This window comes from Bufo bufo, chromosome 8 (assembly GCF_905171765.1).
Source record: "Bufo bufo chromosome 8, aBufBuf1.1, whole genome shotgun sequence".
In the NCBI taxonomy this organism is placed as follows: Eukaryota; Metazoa; Chordata; class Amphibia; order Anura; family Bufonidae; genus Bufo; species Bufo bufo.
Genome location: NC_053396.1, coordinates 13,552,069 through 13,577,617, shown reverse-complemented (window position 1 = coordinate 13,577,617; position 25,549 = coordinate 13,552,069). Strand labels below are relative to the sequence as shown.

The window sequence follows — 25,549 nt, the reverse complement described above, 5'->3', positions numbered from 1 at the left end:
ATGTTATAATATATTATACAAAATAATGCCAATATAATGTACTATGCTAAAGCCACCATATATCATTACACTACATTCTATTAACAAAATATATCCTATTATATAGTGTTATATTGCATTATATTATATATGCTATAATATATTATGCAACATAATACCAATATACTGTGCTATACTAAAGCTACGCTATATCATTACACTATATTATAGAGCACTATGACAATATACATCATATATATAGTGATTACGTCGCTATACTATGCAGTATTATCGTGCACTCATATTGTATTATGTCGGTGTGATATACTATACTATGCAGTATTATCGTGCACTCATATTGTATTATGTCGGTGTGATATACTATACTATGCAGTATTATCGTGCACTCATATTGTATTATGTCGGTGTGATATACTATACTATGCAGTATTATCGTGCACTCATATTGTATTATGTCGGTGTGATATACTATACTATGCTCTTTATTCTGTACATTTTGTACACTGAGGTGATGTATTCGCGGTCACACTTCCTCCTCTGCTTGGATCGGTCGCCTTTCAGCACCACGGACAGCGGCGGGGTCCATAAAGTGCATTCACACCCATTCCAAAGCCAGGCAACACCCCACCCCCCACACTACACCCTGACACATCTCCACGCAAACCTTTTCATTTCTGACTGTCTCCACCATTGGCCTGAGCGCTGAATTCATACATACACCCTATGCTGGGTCAGGCCTGCAGGTAGCACCCTCATCACCCCCCCCACCTCCCCTTCCCGACTGTCCGAGACCCCGTGAAGTCTGCCCCTAATCTGGCAACATCTGGCCCCCCTTGGGGTATCCCTTACATGATATTTCTGCCGCACCACCACCACCACCATCATCATCATCATCATCATCACTCCTCAGCATGGGTGACCAGAGATGTTGAGTCCCACCTAATGACCCCCACCTCTGCCTGTCTGGTCCTGCAATGGAGGCATCACCGCCCGGTTGTATCGGGGAAATCGCTTCGTATAAATGCATTCCGGAGAGGGGGTGTAGACAGGAGCATATGAATGGTAAGGGAAGGGGTTGCTAGGTTTCTATCAGGAGGCCCTGATGGCTCCTACTAAGGAATCAATAGGTGTGTGATTTCCTAACCATGGACGCCCAGGGCTAATCTCAGCCTAGCAGCCACTACACACCCAAAGACCTCCTGGGGGGCAGCAGCTTCTCCTCTTCCCACTATATAGACGATCAATGACAAACCCTATAGACCCTTCAATCAGTTCTACCATATAACATCCCCACCACCACCACCACCACCCATTACACCCATATCCCATCCTCTAGGTGATATTACCCTCATGTTACCATGTTTCTTTAACCCTTCTACAGCCAGATGCCCACCCATATGCTCCACCTAAGGCCTTGCCTGGCAACCAAACATCTAGTGGTAGCCCTCTAAACGTGCCAACATGCCTGCCGACCCCACATCGGGCTTTTGACTCTTGCGTTCCGGGCCTTCCCTTGGCGCCGCAAGAGTTAAAAACCCAGTCTCACGAAGCCCCCCTTTTCTTTCCGCCACCGCCAATGCCATGCAACCCAAGTCCCAGTTCAAATGCTCTAAGGAATGCGCTTTGTGTGGGTACATTACCCATTCCATGGCCCCCCCACCATCACACAGGTTAAAGGATATGGCCACTCCGTGATCCTTTTGGCATATTTCCTGATGACATTGTCTTCACTGAAGATGAACAAGGACCTGTTAACGGTGAAGCAGTTCTGTTTGACGGGGATGGGGTTATAAAGAGCCATGGTCCTCGCCCTCTGAGCCATGGACTGCTTGTACATCCTTTGGCCGGCTTGAGGTCCACCCTGCCGGCTGCTCCCTCTTCCAGTACCCCCAGGTACCCCAGTTCCATAGCGGGTGGGTAGATCATCTCCGAACCGGGCCATTCTAGAATTGCACAGGAGCAAGTGTTAGAATCCAAACTGGCAGCCAAGGTTGGGGGCTGTAGACGCATCCCCATGCACTGAGCTCCTCACACTTTGCTTCCTTGCATGGGAGAGAATCACTGCTGAGCAGACTGAAGGCAACCCCCACCTTCAGCTGCAATCCTAGAGCAGAAAACCCCGGAGCAGGGGATGAGGCTTCTCCTTCCTGATCCTTCAAAAAGAGTAATGATACAATGTAACAAAAAAATAATAATAATAAAAAAATGTAAATAAATAAAATCTCAGATGGTGGATACAATGTCCTTGGCAGCTTCCTGTCTTGCTCCTGCGCTGGAGGCTTTTGCTGCTTTCTCCAGTGGGAATGTCCTCCCTGCTCCTACGATTGCTTCCAGCGCAGGGAAAAGGAGCTGGTCCCTGCACAGACACTTAGTTACCAGATGAACACAGTAAACCAGTTTGTGAACCTCAGCCCCTATAAGAGGCGAGACATGTGATCTACGACAGCCAATAAGCTGGGGACTCCACCTAACCCCTGGAATAAGCAAAATATTCTTCTCCGGGCATATGCTCTGCAACCCCCCCTTCCCCTTCCTTCCTTTCTTAAGAAAGACCCCAAATCAAGAGGGAATTCAAGTACCTCTTGCAAAGCAACTCAATGCAAATTGCACATAGGGCAACGTTGCACAGGGATTGCAAGGGTTAAATGCACACTCCCTCCCCCCCCCCTCCACCTTCCTCCTCCTCCTTCCTTTTTTGCCTGTAGACACAGAAATCTCAAGCACTGGGGTTACTGGTCATGGAGGAAGCTAATTCACTTGATGGGCTTACTGATTCATCAGTGTCCCCATCCTAAAACTCCACAGCCCATCACCCAGGGGGGGTCCGGCCGTCGTCAAATGGAATTGAGTGGGTTTTTTTTGTTGTTGTAAGGTTTACAACCCTACAGGGTGGAGCCTGAACACTTCTGGGAGCTGTCCAGCTGCTGAAAAGCCGTCAACGACGCCCCCCCTCCCCAACAAGAAGTGGTCATTAATATCAAAGCGGTGGGAGACGCTCGGGGTGGGCTTCTTCTTCATAGAGCAGGCTAATAAACGCTAAGCCGGGCTGGATCCGTAATTAAAAGAGGATCTCGTAGACCGGAGATAGCAATTTGTAGCTCTGTTGTGACAGGTCGGAATTAAGGGGGTGAGGAGAGAGCTGGATGGCAAATTGGTTTCTGCTACACAATGGGTGACGCAGTATAAGCCGATATGTTCCGTATAGAAAAGCCAGAGGGGATGCAAGTGTGAACGGTGGGCTAGATCCCTGGGGTGCAGCAATCTCACTGACAGAACATGGGCTTAGCTTTAAAGGGGTATTCTACTTAGAGCAAGTTAACCCTGTTCACTGTGAAGGGGATATCTGTTAGATCAGTGAGGGTTCAACTGCTGGGACCCCCCCGCCGAAAGCAGAAATTGGTGGACGATGTACCCCCATTGGAATGGAGCTGCTAAAGCTGGGGCACCACCGGTCCATTCAAGGTCTATGGGACTACCAGAGATAGGCAAGTTCTGCACTCGCTCAGTCCCATAGAGATGGGACCAGATCAGTGAGGGTTCGACTGCTGAGACCCCTGCCCAAAGCAGAAATGAGGGATGATGTACCCCATTGGAATGGAGCTGCTAAAGCTGGGGCACCACCGCTCCATTCAAGGTCTATGGGACCACCAGAGATAGGCAAGTTCTGCACTCGCTCAGTCCCATAGAGATGGGACCAGATCAGTGAGGGTTCGACTGCTGAGACCCCTGTCCAAAGCAGAAATGAGGGATGATGTACCCCATTGGAATGGAGCTGCTAAAGCTGGGGCACCACCGCTCCATTCAAGGTCTATGGGACCACCAGAGATAGGCAAGTTCTGCACTCGCTCAGTCCCATAGAGATGGGACCAGATCGGAGAGGGTTCGAACTGCTGGGACCCCTGCCCAAAGCAGAAATTGGGGGACGATGTACCCCATTGGAATAGAGCTGCTAAAGCTGGGGCACCACCACTCCATTTAAAGTCTATGAGACCGCCACAGGAAGTTCTCTTCTCGTCCAGTCCCATAGAGATGGGATAAGCCCTCCATCGGAATGGAGCTCATGATCGGTGGGGATCACAGCGATCTAACCTATCCGCCGATTTAGCAGTTATCCCCTATCCAGTGTATAGAGGATAACCTATTCTAACCAGAATACCCTTTTAAAGGGAACCTGTCACCGGGATTTTGGGTATAGAGCTGAGGACATGGGTTGCTAGATGGCCGCTAGCACATCCGCAATACCCAGTCCCCATAGCTCTGTGTGCTTTTATTGTGTAAAAAAACTAACAGATTTGATACATTTGCAAATTAACCTGAGATGAGTAAGGGACAGGACTCATCTCTGGTTAATTTGCATATGTATTAAATCTTTTTTTTTTACACAATAAAAGCACACAGAGCTATGGGGACCTGGTATTGCGGATGTGCTAGCGGCCATCTAGCAACCCATGTCCTCAGCTCTATACACAAAATGCCGGTGACAGGTTCCCTTTAAGGTTCAATCTTCTGCTCTGTGATACCTACTTTACTTCCTGACATGTCTCTTTTACAAAGTACTTGTATCCCCCATGTAATAACAATTCTGAGGCCTCTTTTCTCTCAACTCTGCATTGTGCCGTTCCTCTGTTATTCCTCCTGAATGTTTACGAATAAATTGACAACAGGGTGTTATCCTTCTCCTTTGCCCAAAGAGGTGTCTCCATTACACAGCCTGGCCCCGGCAGCGCTGATTGTACAGTGTGCAGAAACACGCCACCAACTGGTAGCAATTCTCTTTTTTTTTATTTCCAGGAGGAATAGCAGATGAATAGAGCATCACAGTGAAAGATGCTCCAGAATTGTTATTTTTATAGAGAATACAAGTATTTACTGGGACAGACATGTCTGGAGAGACATAATTATTCGGGTTGGTATGGCAGATCCACTGATTATCGATGGGGATAACTTATGTCCCTGCGCCCTCCAATGTCTCCTGTAGGGGGAGCATTAATTGGACAGGTTAGAGTTTAACGCATTTCATCCTTTCTTTTTATCGGAGATAAGCGGTGCCTGGCAAACGCTTATCACGTTAGTGATAGTCACCACTCCTGTCGTGTCACTTGAAGAACATTCCCCGCAAAATAACAATCTAGGACCATTCTGCATTGTGATGCTCCTCTGTTATTCCTCATGGAAATGTATGACTACCTTTATAACTGGGTTTTATAATTTGCCTTACGCAGTCTGGCCCTGTCCAATCAGTGCTGACAGTACCAGGACACACCCGATTGGCAAAAGGAATGGTAACCATCAGCTGTCAATTGATTTATACATTTATGGGAGGAATAACAGAGGAATGACACACGTTTCTATGACAGTATTTCCCAACATTGTTGTCCATTGGCACCTGCTTGGGGGTTCCCAGTGGCAAAATGGATGGCAGCACCCAAATCTTATTACAATGCTCTATAGCAGGCATGCTCAACCTGCGGCCCTCCAGCTGTTGTAAAACTACAACTCCCACAATGCCCTGCTGTAGGCTGATATCTGTAGGCTGTTCAGGCATGCTGGGAGTTGTAGTTTTGCAACAGCTGGAGGGCCGCAGGTTGAGCATGCCTGCTCTATAGCATCAGTATATTTAACCAGTCCCAGCCAAGGAGCATTATTACAGAGGCAATGCCCAATTCTTCGCTGTCTACCTACAAGAACCCATCTATAGTCTCTGTGCCCCCACCAGCCCCAAACCCATCCCTGTGTACCCCTCCTCACACCCAGCCCCCTCTGCGTACCCTAAATATACCCGAAGCATCCCATACATGTGAACACTTCCACTCCCCCCCCCCCCCCCCGAATACTCCCCCCTCCGCGGATCCATGTTCCTTCTCCCCTTAGGCTATGTTTACATGTTAAGGCTTTGATGAGGGTTTAGGCACAAGCTCCGCTCCTAAATCCTCCTCAAATCCCCTGACGTTCCACATCCAATGCAAATGAATGCACTAAGTCCCCATTCACATGCTGCAGAAAAATCTGCACCGAGGATGCAGCATTCCCCATGTTCTGCACAGAAAAAAGTGCCAATTAGGTCCATTGGTTGGCAGCGGGGCTAATCCTCGTGCGGATCGCTGGCGCAGCAGAAAGTGAGGAGACATCCACATCTGGGTAAGGATAGCGCGCTCCATCCTCACCTCTCCGGCTGACGTCTACCTCTGTGCAGCTCCACCAGAGTCTCCATACTTCAGTCCCGACAGCTTTGAGATCCTACACCCATTTCCAGGCCCTAGGCAATGTTCTCATCTATGGAGACCTCAATGCGAGAACAGGGAGGGAGAGAGACTACCTGACCACTGACGGAAATGTCTATATATTCGGAGCAGACACTGTGACAGCTCAGTGCACACCGAGAGGAACAGCTATGACAGCAGAACATTGCTGAACTTATGTGGAAGCCTCGGACTTCATATTCTCAATGGCCGCACCAAGGGAGACTCTCTTGGTAGATATACCCTAAACTCCCATGTAGGCAACAGCGTGGTAGACTATGCCATCACAGATATGGACCCCAAAAATGTTGGTGGCTTCATAGTCACCCCACAGACACACCTGTCAGACCACAACCAACTGCTCCTATACGTTAAATCCACAAGTAAACTACCGGCACAAACATCTCAGCAGACCGGCCTCTTCAGCCTACCTCCATCTTTTAAATGGTCCAAGATGTCAGCCCCAAAGTATATGGAGACCATAAACAGAGCAGAGATCCAGGAGATGCTCCATAACTTCCATAGGAAAGTGTATGAGCTGAACCCAGAAGGAGTAAATCTCATGGTAAGGGACTGTAATAGGAAATGTCTGACCCCAAAAGATACAACAAAAGGCCAAAAAAGCAACAACCCAACAGTTGGTTTGACCGGGAGTGTAAAGATATAAGGAAGGCGCTAAGAATGGCGTCAAATAGGAAACACCAAGATCCGAACAACCCCAGTCTGAGGGAAGTCTACAACAACGTACAAAGGCCTCAGTCCAACCCTGTTTAACATCTAGATCAATGAGCTGGTGGCGGCTCTGGAGTCCTCCTCAGCACCTGGTCTCACCCTCCATGACACTGAGGTGAAAGTTCTCCTTTATGCAGATGATCTTCTGATACTATCGCCAACTGAGAAAGGGCGTCCTCCCTTCCTGCTAAACCACTGACCACTTTCAAAAACCGACAGGTACACCTACCTGGGCCTAGAGATCAGCCAATCAGGGAGTTTTAGGAAAGCCATGGAAACACTGAAAGACAAGGCGAGCAAAACCTTCTATGCCATCAGAAGGCGTCTGTATCACCTTAAAGCACCAGTGACCGTCTGGCTTAAAATCCTTGACACCATCATCGCCCCGATCCTCCTATATGACAGCGAAGTCTGGGGCCCAGACATATACCCAGACCGGGCAAAGTGGGACTCGGGGCCAACAGAACTATTCCACCTAGAACTCTGCAAACACTTTCTCCAGGTCCACAGGAGCACCTCAAACAGCGCCTGTCGAGCACAGCTGGGCAGATTCCCAACTCTACTTTGCTGTCCAGAAGAGGGCGCTATCATTCAGAGCCCATCTGCATAGCAGCAGTCCCAGCTCCTACCATCACAAAGCCTTGCTACACCAAGAAGCCCCAGAAAAACAAAGCACCCTGCAATAAGTCACCCAAAACCAGCCTGCCCAAGCCACCAACCAAAACAGCCTGACAAAGGGCGAAATCCAGAGGATGATACACAAGTACAAAGAGGAGTATTCTAGCGTCTGGAGGAACGACATAAGAACATCCCAGAAGCTGACAGTATACCAGAGCCTGCAGAGGGAGTACAAAATGGCCCCATATCTGGAGAAACTCCCCAACCCCAGAGACCGACAGATCCTGAGCCGGTACAGACTGAGCGCCCACAGTCTGCTCATTGAATCCGGGCGTCACCGACAGAGGTACAAGCCCAGGGAGAGCAGACTGTGCCAGCAGTGCGACCAGGAGGCCGGGGAGGGTGAGGCTCATTTCCTGCTGCGGTGCCTCACTTCAGGAGACTGTCTGATCTCTGCCCAGACTTCACCTCCATGGAGGAGGAAGAGAGACTCTCCATACTACTGGGGGAAGAGGAGAACACAGCGGCCATAGCAGCACAATATATCAGTGTCTGCCATGGACTGAGAGGAGCCTGATATACCATGGACTCCTTTATCCCCACCCTGTATATGTCCCCATCCCCCAACCCTACCCAATTATTTCCCACTTGCTTTGGCAATGCTAAAATGTATTTAGTCCTGCCAATAAAGCTGATTAGATTAGATTTGATACGAGATAGATAGATAACATGCTCGATCCCTTTGTTCAGAAGGGTGATAGGCCGCTGTGTGTGCATGTGTATGGTGGGGTCAGTAAGAAGAGCTTGTGACGGATGTATGGCCGCCCTTGGTCCCATCTCGAGGACCTCCATGACCCTTGGCTCCTCTTTTCCCCCTGGTTCTACCTCTCTGACATGAATTCTTGGATATACTCGTATTGCTCTATTTCCATGGAGCTATTTGCATTATAGGGGAGCAGCTGCAGAGACGTCATGTCCACCAGATTTCTGGGCAGAATGTGTTGAAATCTTAGGCCCCTTTCACACGGGCGAGTATTCCGTGCGGATGCGATGCGTGAGTTGAACGCATTGCACCCGCACTGAATCCTGACCCATTCATTTCTATGGGGCTGTGCACACGAGCGGTGATTTTCACGCATCACTTGTGCGTTGCGTGAAAATCGCAGCATGCTCCTCTTTGTGCGTTTTTCACGTAACGCAGGCTCCATAGAAATGAATGGGGTTGCGTGAAAATCGCACAGCATCCGCAAGCAAGTGCGGATGCGGTGCGATTTTCACGCACGGTTGCTAGGTGACGATCGGGATGGGGACCCGATCATTATTATTTTCCCTTATAACATGGTTATAAGGGAAAATAATAGCATTCTGAATACAGAATGCATAGTACAATAGCGCTGGAGGGGTTAAAAAAAAATAAAAAATTTTTTAACTCACCTTAATCCACTTGCTCGCACAGCCCGACATCTCTTCTGTCTTCTTCTTTGCTGTGTGCAGGAAAAGGACCTGTGGTGACGTCACTCCGGTCATCACATGATCCATCACCATGGTAAAAGATCATGTGACGGACCATGTGATGACCGGAGTGACGTCACCACAGGTCCTTTTCCTGCACACAGCAAAGATGAAGACAGAAGAGATACCGGGCTGCGCGAGCAAGTGGATTATGGTGAGTTAAATTATTTTTATTTATTTTTTAACCCCTCCAGCGCTATTGTACTATGCATTTTTTATTCAGAATGCTATTATTTTCCCTTATAACCATGTTATAAGGGAAAATAATACAATCTACAGAACACCGATCCCAAGCCCGAACTTCTGTGAAGACGTTCGGGTTTGGGTACCAAACATGCCGATTTTTCTCACGCGCGTGCAAAACGCATTACAATGTTTTGCACTCGCGCGGAAAAATAGCGCATGTTCCCGCAACGCCCGTGTAAAGGGGCCTTAGGGTTCATTTGGTTGATTTAATTCTGGACCTTTCATTTTATTTCTCTCCCTCCAGTTTCTCGTTCCCCTGTTCCAGGGAGTGAAGCGACTGCTCGGGCCTCATCACCCCGAGGACTGGAGGCGCTTCTCGGTCCCCGCTCTGCATTCCTGCCTATAATTAGGTGGTAATGGGCTGCAGTCGGGGCCGCTCTGCTATCAGTCACTTATGGGTTTGGTCTTTGCCCCCAGGGATTAAATTCCAACCGTGTCTGGTCCAAAACATTTCACGTATCTCCCAAGTAAGACTGTAACTATGCTGACGTTATCAGGCATCATACAACTCTATAGACACAGCAGAGCTGAGTTTGTTAGATGTAGCAGATCACAGTTTGTCCAGTGGGAAAAAAAAGATATTTTATCTCCAGTTTTACAATTAGGGGGGTTTAACGATTATCATATTGATGGCCTCTACTTAGGAAAGGTCACCAGCATCAGATTGATGGGGGTCTGACTCTTCCGATTGAAGGGGGAGCGCCTCCTCCCCTTCATTGTCACAGCGCCATACATTTTATAGTGGCTGCAACTGGTATTGCATTTCTGTACTGTAGTACCAGGTATAGCTGATATAATTGTAGGGTGGGGTGCCTAATGGCAAGGTGGCACTGACCGGTGAGCCCCTTAATTCAGTGGATTGCCAGGAGTCCAATTCAATATGCACGCACTCTCTTAACCCATGCACGCACCCAGCGTCACTTAGTGGTCTGTGTTATGCACCATATGCCATGTGTGTGCTGCCATATGGTGCCTACATGCCTAGGAGGTGCTGTAGCAATGATCGCAATATGGGCCCATAGAAGGGCGGTATATTCCAGATCCATACAACACTGCTACATAATAAGGCCCCAGACCCACCTAAACCGCTAGATGACAAGTTCACCTCTGCTACATCTGTGCCTGTTTGTGAAAGCCACTCTGATATTGTAACTAAGCCTGCACGCCGTCCTTCCCTCCCCCAACCAAATATCTTAAACTCGTTAAGTGCCCCCAAGGATTTTGACTCATAACACAAGATGCATTGGCGGCCATTAGCATCCTTATTGTCTGTAGGAAGGCGGTGCAGAGATGATGTAGCATTCGTCAGCACCGACACCTACACAGTCTTAAGGCTGTGTCTCGGAGTCCCATTGATGTCGATGCTCTGGTTCTGGACTACTACTGACTATCAAGGGTTATGTAAGAATGAGGGCTGACGGTAGAGACGCCCTGTGGTTGTCACCCTAGTTCCTCAAAGGAACCTACAAGGGGAGCAGAAACAATTGGATCTGCTGAGAAAAGTCCCTAACAGGACATACAGTGGATCTAAAAAGTCTACACACCCCTGTTAAAATGTCAGGTTTCTGTGATGTAAAAAAATGAGACAAAGATAAATCATTTCAGAACTTTTTCCACCTTTAATGTGACCTATAAACTGTACAACTCAATAGAAAAACAAAATGAAGTCTTTTAGGTGGAGGGAAGAAAACAAAAAAAAACTAAAATAATGTGGTTGCATAAGTGTTCACACCCTCTTATAACCGGGGACGTAGCTGTGTTCAGAATTAAGCAATCACATTCAGAGTCCTGTTAGATAGGAGTCAGCATACACTGGCCATCATGTAAAGTGCCTCTGATTAACCCCAAATACAGTTCAGTTGCTCTAGTTGGTCTTTCCTGAAGTTTTCTTAGTCGCATCCCACAGCAGAAGCCACGGTCCACAGAGAGCTTCCAAAGCATCAGAGGGATCTCGTTGTTAGAAGGTATCAGTCAGGAGAAGGGGACAAAAGAATGTCCAAGGCATTAGATCTACCATGGAACACAGTGAAGACCGTCATCATCAAGTGGAGAAGATATGGCCCAACAGTGACATCACCAAGAACTGGACGTCCCTCCAAAATTGATGAAAAGACGAGAAGAAAACTGGTCTGGGAGGCGACCAAGAGGCCTACAGCAACATTAGAGAAGATGCAGGAATATCTGCCCAGTACTGGCCGTGTGGTACATGCGACAACAATCTCCCGTATTCTTCATATGTCCGGGCTATGGGGTAGAGCGGCAAGATGAAAGCCTTTTCTTACAGAGAAAAACATCCAAGCCCGGCTACATTTTGCAAAAACACATCTGAAGTCTCCCAAAAGCATGTGGGAAAAGGTGTTCTGGTCTGATGAAACCAAGGTGGAACTTTTTGGCCATAATTTCAAAAGATATGTTTGGCCCAAAAACAACACTGCACATCACCAGAAGAACCCCATCCCTACAGTGAAGCATGGTGGTGGCAGCATCATGCCAAGGGGCTGTTCTTCTTCAGCTGGAACTGGGGCCTTAGTTTAGCTAGAGGGGACTATGAACAGTTCCAAATACCAGTCATTATTGGCACAAAACCTTCAGGCTTCTGCTAGAAAGCTGAACATGAAGAGGAACTTCATCTTTCAGCATGACAACAACCCAAAGCATACATCCAAATCAACAAAGGAATGGCTTCACCAGAAGAAGATTACAGTTCTGGAATGGCCCAGCCAGAGCCCAGACCTGAATCCGATAGAAAATCTGTGGGGTGATCTGAAGAGGGCTGTGCCCAGGAGATGCCCTCGCAATCTGACAGACGGAGTGTTTGTGCAAAGAAGAGTCAAAATGTGCCATGCTGATAGACTCATACCCAAAAAGACTGAGTGCTGTAATAAAATCAAAAGGTGCTTCAACAAAGTATTAGTTTAAGGCCTCATGCACATGACCGTTGTTTGTTTCCGCGTCCGTTCCGCCGATTTTAGCGTTTCTGATGCGGACCCATTCATTTCTATGGAGCCGTTGAAAATGCGGATAGTCCACCGTTTGTTATCCGCGTCCGTGGTTCTAGTCCGTCAACAAAATATAACCTGTCCTATTCTTGTCCGCGAAAAACGGTTCGCGGACCCATTCAAGTCAATGGGACCGCTAAAAAATGCGGAGGCACACCCGATTGTCATCCGCGTCCGCGTTCGTTTTATTCCTATCATTTGCATGGCAAACCTGTCTTGCTCTTTTTTCTACCTTCCTTTTTTTCTGGTGGTCCTCCCCAAAAAACGGAAGACACACGGAAACAAAAACGGAAACGGATCACGGAACAGCGGATCCCCAATTTGCGGAACGGAAAACAACAGCGGTCGTGTGCATGAGGCCTAAGGGTGTGCACACTTATGCAACCACATTATTTTATTTTTATATTTTTTCTTCCCTCCACCTAAAAGATTTGTTTTTCACTTGAGTTGTACAGTTTATAGGTCACATTAAAGGTGGAAAAAGTTCTGAAATGATTTATCTTTGTCTCATTTTTTTACATCACAGAAACCTGACATTTTAACAGGGGTGTGTAGACTTTTTATATCCACTGTATATAAAGTATATGAATGCATGACCTAACCTCAGGAAAGGTCATCAATATCTGATCGGTGGGGGTCCGACTCCCCTGTCCCCTGCCAATCAGCTGTAGGAAGGGGCGCTGGTCCTCAGACCAGCGCTACGGTCTCTTCCTCGACCTGTGAGGTCATGTTCATCGGTCACATAGTCCATTCAAGTGAATGATATTGAGCTGCAATACCAAGCACAACCACTATGCAATGGAGGGCGCTGTACTTGGAATACTATGAAAAGGGCCACTGCATTTGTCTGACCCTCTTCTAACACCAAATCAGTGGTGAGAGTTTTGTGTAGGTCATCAATATTTAAGGACCAAAAAATCCCTTTAAATGGGTCTCTAATCTTATACAAATGAAGCTTAAAGGGGTTGTCCAGGGCTAGAAAAAGATGGCTGCTTTCTTCCAAAAATAGTGCTACACTTGTCCACAGGCTGTGTGTGGTATTACAGCTCTGCCCCATTTACTTCAATGGAGCTGGGCTGTAATGCAAGGCTAATCAGAGCCGCATCTGACATGAGTCTCAGGGTGGGAATCTATGGCTCCCAATCCAGTCGTTTATTCTCATAGGCCTCAGTCCACTAGGCCTGAAACCTATGAGGCAGTATAATTACATCATTGTGACCTCCTGCGCCAGGTCTCAATACTGGGGGCACTACAGAGGAAAGCCATGCTAAATACTGGGGGCACTACAGAGGGGGCCATGATAGATACTGTGGGCTCTACAGAGGAGGGCCATGCTAAATACTGGGGGCACTACAGAGGGGGCCATGATAGATACTGTGGGCTCTACATAGGGGGTTATGCTGAATACTGAGGGTACTACAGAGTGGACCATTATAAATACTGGGGGTACTACAGAGGAAAGCCATGCTAAATACTGGGGGCACTACAGAGGGGGCCATGATAGATACTGTGGGCTCTACAGAGGAGGGCCATGCTAAATACTGGGGGCACTACAGAGGGGGCCATGATAGATACTGTGGGCTCTACAGAGGAGGGCCATGCTAAATACTGGGGGCACTACAGAGGGGGTTATGCTGAATACTGGGGGTACTACAGAGTGGACCATTATAAATACTGGGGGCACTACAGAGGGGGCCATTATAAGTACTGGTGGGACTACAGAGGAGGCCATGATAGATACTGTGGGCTCTACAGAGGAGGGCCATGCTAAATACTGGGGGCACTACAGAGGGGGTTATGCTGAATACTGAGGGTACTACAGAGTGGACAATTATAAATACTGGGGGACTACAGAGGAAAGCCACGCTAAATACTGGGGCCACTACGGGGGGGGGGGGGCATGCTAAATACTGAGGGTTCTATAGAAGGAACCATTATAAATACTGGGGGCACTATAGAGGGGGCCAATATAAATACTGGGGGGGGGGGGGGGCATTTTATATACTGGAGGCAGAACAGGAGTGGCCATTATAAATACTGGGGGAATTACACATACTGGTGGCACCACTAGGGGAGCATTATAAATACTGGTGGCACTACTAGGGACATTATAACGGCATTATTACTACTGGAGGTTCTGTGGGGCATTATAATTGGACACAATATGGAAGACACTACTACTAATTGGGCACTATTACTAATGAGGTCACTCTCGGAGAGAATTATTAGTATTGCTGGGACTTTAGGGAGCACTATTACTATTTCACTATTACTAGTACTGTTTCAACTTCTTGCTTGCTTTCATGGAATAGAAACCGTCTCAATTGTATAAGTCTAGCTCTGCTGACAATTGAAAGGCAGATGCAATTGTATCCAGTCTACACAACCTTCTGTGAGATGAAGGGCCTGGAACCTTGATACATTTCATCTGCACGGATACATTGTAACAAACCGATACATTGCAACAAGATATCAGGCTAGGCCAGGAGATGGATTTCCTTGGTTTGGCTGAGATCCCTAGTCATGTTTCATGGGCCTAAGGCCTCACACGGGCTTTGCGGGAAAATGTGCGGGTGCGTTGCGGGAACATGCACGATTTTTCCGTGTGAGTGCAAAACATTGTAATGCGTTTTGCACTCGCGTGAGAACAATCAGCATGTTTGTATTATTTCCCCTTATAACATGGTTATAAAGGAAAATAATAGCATTCTGAATACAGAATGCATAGTACAATAGGGCTGGAGGGGTTAAAAAAAATAAAAATAATTAAACTCACCTTAATCCTCTTGCTCGCGCAGCCCGGCATCTCTTCTGTCTTCTTTTTTGCTGTGTGCAGGAAAAGGACCTGTGGTGACGTCACTCCGGTCATCACATGATCCATCACCATGGTAAAAGATCATGTGACGGACCATGTGATGACCGGAGTGACGTCACCACAGGTCCTTTCCCTGTACACAGCAAAAAAGAAGACAGAAGAGATGCCGGCTGCGCGAGCAAGTGGATTAAGGTGAGTTTATTATTTATTTTATTTTTTTTAACCCCTCCAGCGCTATTGTACTATGCATTCTGTATTCAGAATGCTATTATTTTCCCTTATAACCATGTTATAAGGGAAAATAATAATGATCGGGTCTCCATCCCGATCGTCTCCTAGCAACCGTGCGTGAAAATCGCACCGCATCCGCACTTGCTTGCGGATGCTTGCGATTTTCACGCAACCCCATTCATTTCTATGGGGCCTGCGTTACGTGAAAAACTCACAAAGAGGAGCATGCTGCGATTTTCACGCAACGCACAAGTGATGCGTGAAAATCACAGCTCGTGTGCACAGCCCCATAGAAATGAATGGGTCGGGATTCAGTGCGGGTGCAATGCGTTCAACTCACGCATCGCATCCGCGCGGAATACTCGCCCGTGTGAAAGGGGCCTAAAGGTGGCGCTAGAGAGACAGTTTCCTCCCTTCTGGAGGAGAGCTCATTCGCATGCTTTGTTTTCCCAGGGTGCATTGGTGGATCTCCTCAAGGAGAACCAGTATTGTTCAAGATCAGGACAGAAGCGAGATTTGCAGACTGGATGCAATGGTAACAACTATGAGGAATATTCAACGTGTACAAGGGTCCAGCCTGCTGGTGTAAACAAATAAGTGTCCTCCCTTTGCTGACAGCAAGCAGAGATCTTGGAGAAGGAATATTTTTGCCTTCAAGTCAAGACATTTTTGCCTTCCTCTGGATCACCTTGCAGGATAACAGGCTGAACTGGATGGACAGAGGGCTTTTTTCAGCCTTATAAACTATGTTACTATGAGAGTTGCACAGATTATTACTACATTCCTTACATCTTGGTCATTAAATGTAATTGGCCCGACCATGAAAATGAAACATGGCGGCCCCCCTCTATATACCTAAGAATAGCTGGAATCGGTCAACTACGGACTGCTTAAAGGAGCACTCCAGAAAAAGCGGTTACAAGGGGTTATACTAAGTGTTGGATGTGAGGGGGTGGAGCATGACACCAAGATTCAAAATTACCAAAAATATGAGTCATGCTCCACCTATTCGTTTTTCCTGGAGTGTTTTCAGTGATGTGAACACAGCCTTATAGTTCGTTCCGACATTTGATTAAAGGGGTCATCCAAGTGTTCCCATAATACCCATAATCTATCCGCAGTATGTGATTAGTGTGGGTCCGACACCTGGTAACTCACCTTATTGCAGGGCGCCGCGGCCCTTTCCTAGACCAGTGACGTCACGTTCATCGGTCACATGGCCTCAACGCAGCTCAGTCTCATTCAAATGAACGGGGGTAAGCTGCAATACCAAGCACAGCCACTATGCAAGGGATGGCGCTGTGCTTGGTAAGCTGCAAAGAGGTCACAGCAGTCATCGGAGCGCTGCAGCAGGGATGGGCAACCTGAGGCTCTCCAGATGTTGCAAAACTACAACTCCCAGCATGCCCAGACTGCCTACAGCTATCAGCCTACAGCAGGGCATGGTGGGAATTGTAGTTTTACAACAGCTGGAGAGCCGCAGGTTGGCCATGCCTGCGCTGCAGGGTCTTCAAACAGCTGATCCAAGGGATGGTGGGTGTCTGACCCCCTGTTGATCAGATACTCATGACCTATCCTGATCAGTATTAAATACTCGTCAAACCCCTTTTATCCTTTAGTACTCCTATGGCTATCAGACTATTGTGTCGTGGCGGGGGCAGGGACTGTACCCCAGCAGAGAACGTGCACAGGTCTACGTCAAAGCGTCTAGAGATGAACGATCCCACCGAGACCTCCAGAGCTGCATTCGCTCTCTACACGGGACATGCTGAGCGCCATTAAAATGGATGTGGCAATGGAGGCTATAATTTATGGGCAGAGGACTCCCAACAACAGGGACAAACTCTGCAAGATTTCGGAATTGAAGCCACGTCGTGCACCCGGCAAGTCCCATAGAGGTGAAAGGCACATGCGGCCCTCCATTCACTCCCCACCGATCCCGTGGATAGCTAATCGGTTCTTACGGTAGGACAACCTCATTTGACATTAAAATTGACACATTTTATACAAAATAATTCATTTCGCTTTATTTTGATGCTGTAAAACCAAAAATAACGGCTGGCCGTAGATCCCCTTTAAATCTCGCTTCGGTGACGGAAGGTATTTTAGGAATCCCCAGTGACAGGGACAAGTCTCTGCGCTCATACAGATTACATGGCTCCATGTCACCTGCCGTTTCCCAATTACATCCTGGCCCCCAGCCGTCCTTGCCTGTTCATGTTGGGAAGAAATCAGATAATGACTGGATCAGCAGCGGACCCTGCTATTCACACCGTGACATCGGACCCCCCTACCCTCTAAAGCCAGCAATTCGCAGATTAACCCCATGTTCCCCCGAGTCATGTAGAGCAGTGGTTGCAAAACCTCCTGTGGCTCTCCAGCTCCTATGAAACTACAACTCCCATGAGGAGACTGGGGTTACGCATATAGAGCAGTGGTCTCCAAATATTGTGTGACTACAACTTCCATCAGGTGACCAGGGCCATGGGATACAGAGCAATGGTCTCCAGATATTGTACGACTACAACTACCAGCAAATGACCTGGACTCATGTATGTAGCGCGAAAGTCTCCAGCTACTGTGAAACTACAACTCCCAATTAAGCTGTCAGGACATGCTAGGAGTTGTAGTTTCTGACTGACATACAGCATAGATCACGTTTACAGGGGTACATCAAAAAAGTTGTCCAGGATTGGAAAAAAATGGCTGCCTCCTCCCAGAAACTGCGCCACCTCTGTCCGTGGGTGGTGTCTGGTACTGCAGCTCAGCTCCATTGAAGTGAATGAGACGCAGCTGCAATACCACACCTCATCTGTGGACAGGGGTGGCGCTGTTTTAAAAAAAAAAGCAGCCATGTTTTTCTAATCCTGCACCACCCCTTTAAATAACACATCATTTTTTTTATTTTTTTTTATAATAATCTATGTTCAGAGGGGCCGTGGAAACCTCATTTTAAATCGGTAACGGCAGATGCTCCGAACCTTTGATGTTGTGATTTTTTTCTAGAAGCTCATTTATTTTTGGCTCTAAAATATTTCAATCATTGCAATCCCAAGTGTAAAAAAAAAGGAGGTGGGAAAAAAAACGTGATTTTGTATTTTTTATTTAATTCGCTTTTTTTTAATTTTCCGCTTAAAATCTAATTTGGTTGTCAATACCTGCACATGGCTGTAAGGGAAGACGGCCGGATCTGAGTAATTTCCTTATTTTTTTTTTGTATCCAGGCGGATAAAATTAGAAGATATTAGACAGTTGTACACAGAGGGGGTCCAGTAGCAGAGATCCTACTGGGACCCCCCGTTATCATGCAGGTCACACCCTTCTATAACCCCTAGGCCTTCCTTACACCCTTATTTGCCACCAATACAGTCCAGATAGACAAGGGCGTCCGTTAAAGGATAAAGGCTAAGCGCCTGATTAGCAGGGGTCCGACTGCTGGGTCACGAAAATGGGGGGTCTGTATTGCCCATTTTAATGGATCCAGACCCCCTCTGATCAGACACTTAGCCCTTACCATGTAAATAGGGCATATGTTGTCATAAGAAGCACTGGGAGTGACCAATCCTACTTGATATGCAGAAAAATAGTCTGTTGCATGGAAACCATCAACAGGCAGGTCGGCTGCGGTCCACAAATTTTGTGTAACTTAATTTATATTCTAATAATGGATTATGGAGAATACCCAGGACAGATAGTCAACATATAAGTATCCAACTATATGTAACTATGAACATAAACATGCCAGGATCCATGAACAGCAGCTTGTTGATGGGTTCCAGGCAGTAGGAGAATTGTGGAAGGGGTGGGGATGTTCTGCTCCAGTTGTATGTTCTTATTATCATGTTTATTATATTTAAAGGGGGTCTGACAGCAGGCTCAACCTTATTACACTACATATACAACCCGGTGGGGTTGATTCTACTGATTAAAATGATACCTGTCTTGTGAAAATCGGTTGTAGCATTCCTGAGAAAAAATACTATTATTCTTAATGCAAATGAGAGATTCAGTGCACTGGTGGGAGGAGCATAGACCTGGTGCACCTCAACTCCTCCAGTGCTGGCCACGCCCCCTCGATGCACTGAAGCTAGCACTTGCATAAAGAATAAAAGTCTATTTCCTTGGAAATGCCACGACCGATTTTCCCAAGACAGGTATCATTTTAACCAGCAGGATCAACCCTAATAGACAGCATAACAGATGTTCATTAAGACAGTGGCTAGCTCTCACTTAATATAAAGGAATGTGTTTATGTTTTCAATTTTGGAGCGGGAGGGGTGGTATGGTCCTGGTTTTGGACTTGTGTTTGAGAGAGGGCTCAGTCCATTCCTGAAAGTTTGCTCATTCGCTCAGTGTAAGGACCCAGTAACAAGCGCCAAGTGATGATATACAAGTTGATCTGTGCATACAGCCTGAGGCTACGTGACAGGGGGAGGAATGATCACTATTACGATCATATACTGGCCAGAATCCCCTCATATATTTCCTTGTATCTAGTTCTTTGACCTTGTGCTGACCTGGTGACCTGATAAGGATCAAGCTCTGATTCTAGCAAGGAAAACAATATCACAAGGACCCTGGGAGGCTACGTGCAGACTCTGCACTTTCTTTCATTTATAAAGCTCGGAGCATCAGCAGCAGCTGCAAGGCCTTGGAGGCATGTGAGTGAAACTGGGGCAGTACCCCCTGGGGAGAAGGGCACCCGAGAGGAGGAGGAACCGTTACACCTCAGCGTTAACCAATGACATCCTGGCCTAGGCTTAACACAATAAAAACATACAATCAACATTGCAAAAGTATCACATTATGTGACTATACTTATATAATACATAAAACTACTATAATACTGCTCCTATCTAGAAGAATATAACTACTACAATACTGTCTCCTATGTACAAGAATATAACTACTATAATACTGCTCCTATGTGCAAGAATATAACTACTATAATACTGCTCCAATGTGCAAGAATATAACTACTATAATACTGCTCCTATGTGCAAGAATATAACTACTATAATACTGCTCCTATGTACAAGAATATAACTACTATAATACTGCCTCCTATGTATAAGAATAAAACTACTATAATACTGCCTCCTATATACAAGAAATAACTACTATCATACTGCCTCCAATATACAAGAATATAACTACTATAATACTGCTCCTATGTACAAGAGTATAACTACTATAATACTGCCTCCTATGTACAAGAATATAACTACTATAATACTGCTCATATGTACAAGAATATAACTACTATAATACTGCTCCTATGTACAAGAATATAACTACTATAATACTGCTCCTATGTACAAGAATATAACTACTATAATACTGCTCCTATGTACAAGAATATAACTACTACAATACTGTCTCCTATGTACAAGAATATAACTACTATAATACTGCCTCCTATGTACAAGAATATAACTACTATAATACTGCTCCTATGTACAAGAATATAACTACTATAATACTGCTCCTATGTACAAGAATATAACTACTATAATACTGCTCCTATGTACAAGAATATAACTACTATAATACTGCTCCTATGTACAATAATATAGCTACTATAATACTGCCCCTATGTACAAGAATATAACTACTATAATACTGCTCCTATGTACAAGAATATAACTACTATAATACTGCCTCTATGTACAGAATATCACTACTATAATACTGGCTCCTATATACAAGAAATAACTACTATCATACTGCCTCCAATATACAAGAATATAACTACTATAATACTGCTCCTATGTACAAGAATATAACTACTACAATACTGTCTCCTATGTACAAGAATATAACTACTATAATACTGCTCCCATGTACAAGAATATAACTACTATAATACTGCCTCCTATGTACATGAATATAACTACTATAATACTGCTCCTATATACAAGAATATAACTACTATAATACTGCTCCTATGTACAAGAATATAACCACTATAATACTGTTCCTATGTACAAGAATATAATTACTATAATACTGCCTCCTATGTACAAGAATATAACTACTACAATCCTGCCTCCAATATACAAGAATATAACTACTATAATACTGCTCTTATGCACAAGAATATAACTACTATAATACTGCTCCTATGTACAGGAATATAACTACTATAATACTGCTCCTATGTACAAGAATATAGCTACTATAATACTACATCCTATGTACACGAATATAACTACTATAATACTGCCTCTTATGTACAAGAATATAACTACTATAATACTGCCTCTTATGTACAAGAATACAACTACTATAATACTGCTCCTATGTACAAGAAAATAACTACTATAATACCGCTCCTATGTACAAGAATATAACTGCTATAATACTGCCTCCTATGTACAAGAATATAACTACTAAAATACTACCTCCTATGTACAAGAATATGACTACTATAATACTGCCTCCTATGTACAAGAATATAACTACTACAATCCTGCCTCCAATATACAAGAATATAACTACTATAATACTGCTCTTATGCACAAGAATATAACTACTATAATACTGCTCCTATGTACAGGAATATAACTACTATAATACTGCTCCTATGTACAAGAATATAGCTACTATAATACTACATCCTATGTACACGAATATAACTACTATAATACTGCCTCTTATGTACAAGAATACAACTACTATAATACTGCTCCTATGTACAAGAATATAACTACTATAATACTGCTCCTATGTACAAGAAAATAACTACTATAATACCGCTCCTATGTACAAGAATATAACTGCTATAATACTGCCTCCTATGTACAAGAATATAACTACTAAAATACTACCTCCTATGTACAAGAATATGACTACTATAAGGCTACTTTCACACCTGCGTTCGGGTGTCCGCTCGTGAGCTCCGTTTGAAGGGGCTCACAAGCAGCCCCGAACGCAACCGTCCAGCCCTAATGCATTCTCAGTGGACGCGGATCCGCTGAGAATGCATCAGTCTGCCAGCGTTCAGCCTCCGCTCCGCTCAGCAAGCGGACACCTGAACGCTGCTTGCAGCGTTCGGGTGTCCGCCTGGCCGTGCGGAGGCAAGCGGATCCGTCCAGACTTACAATGTAAGTCAATGGGGACGGATCTGTTTGAAGATGACACAATATGGCTCAATCTTCAAACGGATCCGCCCCCATTGACTTTTAATGTAAAGTCTGGACGGATCCGTTCAGGCTACTTTCACACTTAGGGCTCTTTCACACTTGCGTTGTTGTGTTCCGGCATAGAGTTCCGTCGTCGGGGCTCTATGCCGGAAGAATCCTGATCAGGATTATCCTAATGCATTCTGAATGGAGAGTAATCCGTTCAGGATGCATCAGGATGTCTTCAGTTCCGGTACGGAACGTTTGTTGGCCGGAGAAAATACCGCAGCATGCTGCGCTTTTTGCTCCGGCCAAAAATCCGGAACACTTGCCGCAAGGCCGGATCCGGAATTAATGCCCATTGGAAGGCATTGATCCGGATCCGGCCTTAAGCTAAACGTCGTTTCGGCGCATTGCCGGAGCCGACATTTAGCTTTTTCAGAGTGGTTACCATGGCTGCCGGGACGCTAAAGTCCTGACAGCCATGGTAAGTGTAGCGGGGAGCTGGGGAGCAGTGTACTTACCGTCCGTGCGTCTCCCCGGGGCGCTCCAGAGTGACGTCAGGGCGCCCCAAGCGCATGGATCACGTGATCGCATGGATCACGTCATCCATGCGCATGGGGCGCTCTGACGTCATTCTGGAGCGCCCCGGGAGCCGCACGGACTGTAAGTATACCGCTCCCCCGCTCCCCGCTACTACTATGGCAACCAGGACTTTAATAGCGTCCTGGGTGCCATAGTAACACTGAAAGCATTTGGAAGACGGTTCCGTCTTCAAATGCTTTCAGTACACTTGCGTTTTTCCGGATCCGGAGTGTAATTCCGGCAAGTGGAGTACACGCCGGATCCGGACAACGCAAGTGTGAAAGAGGCCTTAGAAATTTTTCTAAGTTATAATGCAGACGGATCCGTTCTGAACGGATACAAACGTCTGCATTATAGGAGCGGATCCGTCTGATGAAACATCAGATGGACCCGCTCCGAACGCTAGTGTGAAAGTAGCCTAATACTGCTCCTATGCACATGAATATACCTACTAAAATACTACCTCCTATGTACAAGAATATAACTACTATAATACTGCCTCCTATATACAAGAATATAACTACAATAATACTGCCCATGTACAAGAATTTAACTACTATAATACTGCTCTTATGCACAAGAATATAACTACTATAATACTGCTCCTATGTACAAGAATATAACTACTATAATACTGCAGCTATGTACAAGAATATAACTACTATACTACTGCTCCTATGTACAAGAATATAACTACGATAATACTGCTCCTATGTACAAGAATATAACTACTATATTACTACATTCTATGTACAAGAATATAACTACTATAATACTGCCTCTTATGTACAAGAATATAACTACTATAATACTGCCTGATATGTACAAGAATATAACTACTATAATACTACATCCTATGTATAAGAATATAACTACTATAATACTGCCTCTTATGTACAAGAATATAACTACTATAATACCGCTCCTATGTACAAGAATATATCTCCTATAATTCTGCCTCCTATGTACAAGAATATAACTACTATAATACTGCTCCTATGCACAAGAATATAACTACTATAATACTGCTCCTATGTACAAGAATATAACTACTATAATACTGCTCCTATGTACAAGAATATAACTACTATAATACTGCCTCCTATGTACAAGAATATAACTACTATAATACTGCCTCCTATGTACAAGAATATAACTACTATAATACTACCTCCTATGTACAAGAATATAACTACTATAATACTGCCTCCTATGTATAAGAATATACCTACTATAATACTGCTCCTATATACAAGAATATAACTACTATAATACTACCTCCTATATACAAGAATATAACTACTATAATACTGCTCCTATGTACAAGAATATAACTACTATAATACTGCTCCTATGTACAAGAATATAACTACTATAATACTGCTCCTATGTACAAGAATATAACTACTATAATACTGCTCCTATGTACAAGAATATAACTACTATAATACTGCTCCTATGTACAAGAATATAACTACTATAATACTGCTCCTATGTACAAGAATATAACTACTATAATACTGCTCCTATGTACAAGAATATAACTACTATAATACTGCTCCTATGTACAAGAATATAACTACTATAATACTGCTCCTATGTACAAGAATATAACTACTATAATACTTCTCCTATGTACAAGAATATATCTACTATAATACTGCTCCTATGTACAAGAATATAACTACTACAATCCTGCCTCCAATATACAAGAATATAACTACTATAATACTGCTCCTATGTACAAGAATATAACTACTATAATACTGCTCCTATGTACAAGAATATAACTACTATAATACTGCTCCTATGTGCAAGAATATAACTACTATAATACTGCTCCTATGTACAAGAATATAACTACTATAATACTGCTCCTATATACAAGAATATAACTACTATAATACTGCTCCTATGTACAAGAATATAACTACTATAATACTGCTCCTATGTACAAGAATATAACTACTATAATACTGCTCCTATGTACAAGAATATAACTACTATAATACTGCCTCCTATGTACAAGAATATAACTACTATAATACTGCTCCTATGTATAAGAATATAACTACTATAATACTGCCTCCTATGTACAAGAATATAACTACTATAATACTGCCTCCTATGTACAAGAATATAACTACTATAATACTACCTCCTATGTACAAGAATATAACTACTATAATACTACCTCCTATGTACAAGAATATAATTGCTATAACTGATCATGTTTGTTGCTTTACGCACCAGTATAAACCAGTGCTAAACACCCCTGATGCCGCTTATCTCTCAGGGTAATAGTTATGTTGAAATAAAACATATCTGATTCTTGCTCCCCCAACAGTAGACATTGGGGATCTGTGTTGCCGTCCCCATTATCCCCCACCTATAGGACCTGTAGACGTTCCTTGCCCCGGCCGCCAGCAGCCTGCAGTTACTTTGCCC

At 44.8% G+C, this 25,549-nt stretch overlaps 1 protein-coding gene across 2 annotated transcripts in view; it reads right to left on the bottom strand.

The window, feature by feature from the left end:
• Positions 1-25,549, bottom strand: part of CACNA1B (calcium voltage-gated channel subunit alpha1 B) — a 277,505-nt gene extending 251,956 nt beyond the window's left edge. The window contains exons 1-3 of one of the 2 annotated variants that reach the window (XM_040442806.1): positions 25,500-25,522; positions 2,033-2,153; positions 1,683-1,943 (exon numbers count right to left, since the gene is read on the bottom strand). In XM_040442806.1, the coding sequence (XP_040298740.1) occupies positions 1,683-1,943; positions 2,033-2,049 (278 nt within the window). In that variant the 5' untranslated portion in view covers positions 2,050-2,153; positions 25,500-25,522. Of the gene's footprint in view, positions 1-1,682; positions 1,944-2,032; positions 2,154-25,499 lie in introns of both variants that reach the window. The other variant, XM_040442805.1, reaches the window with a different exon arrangement.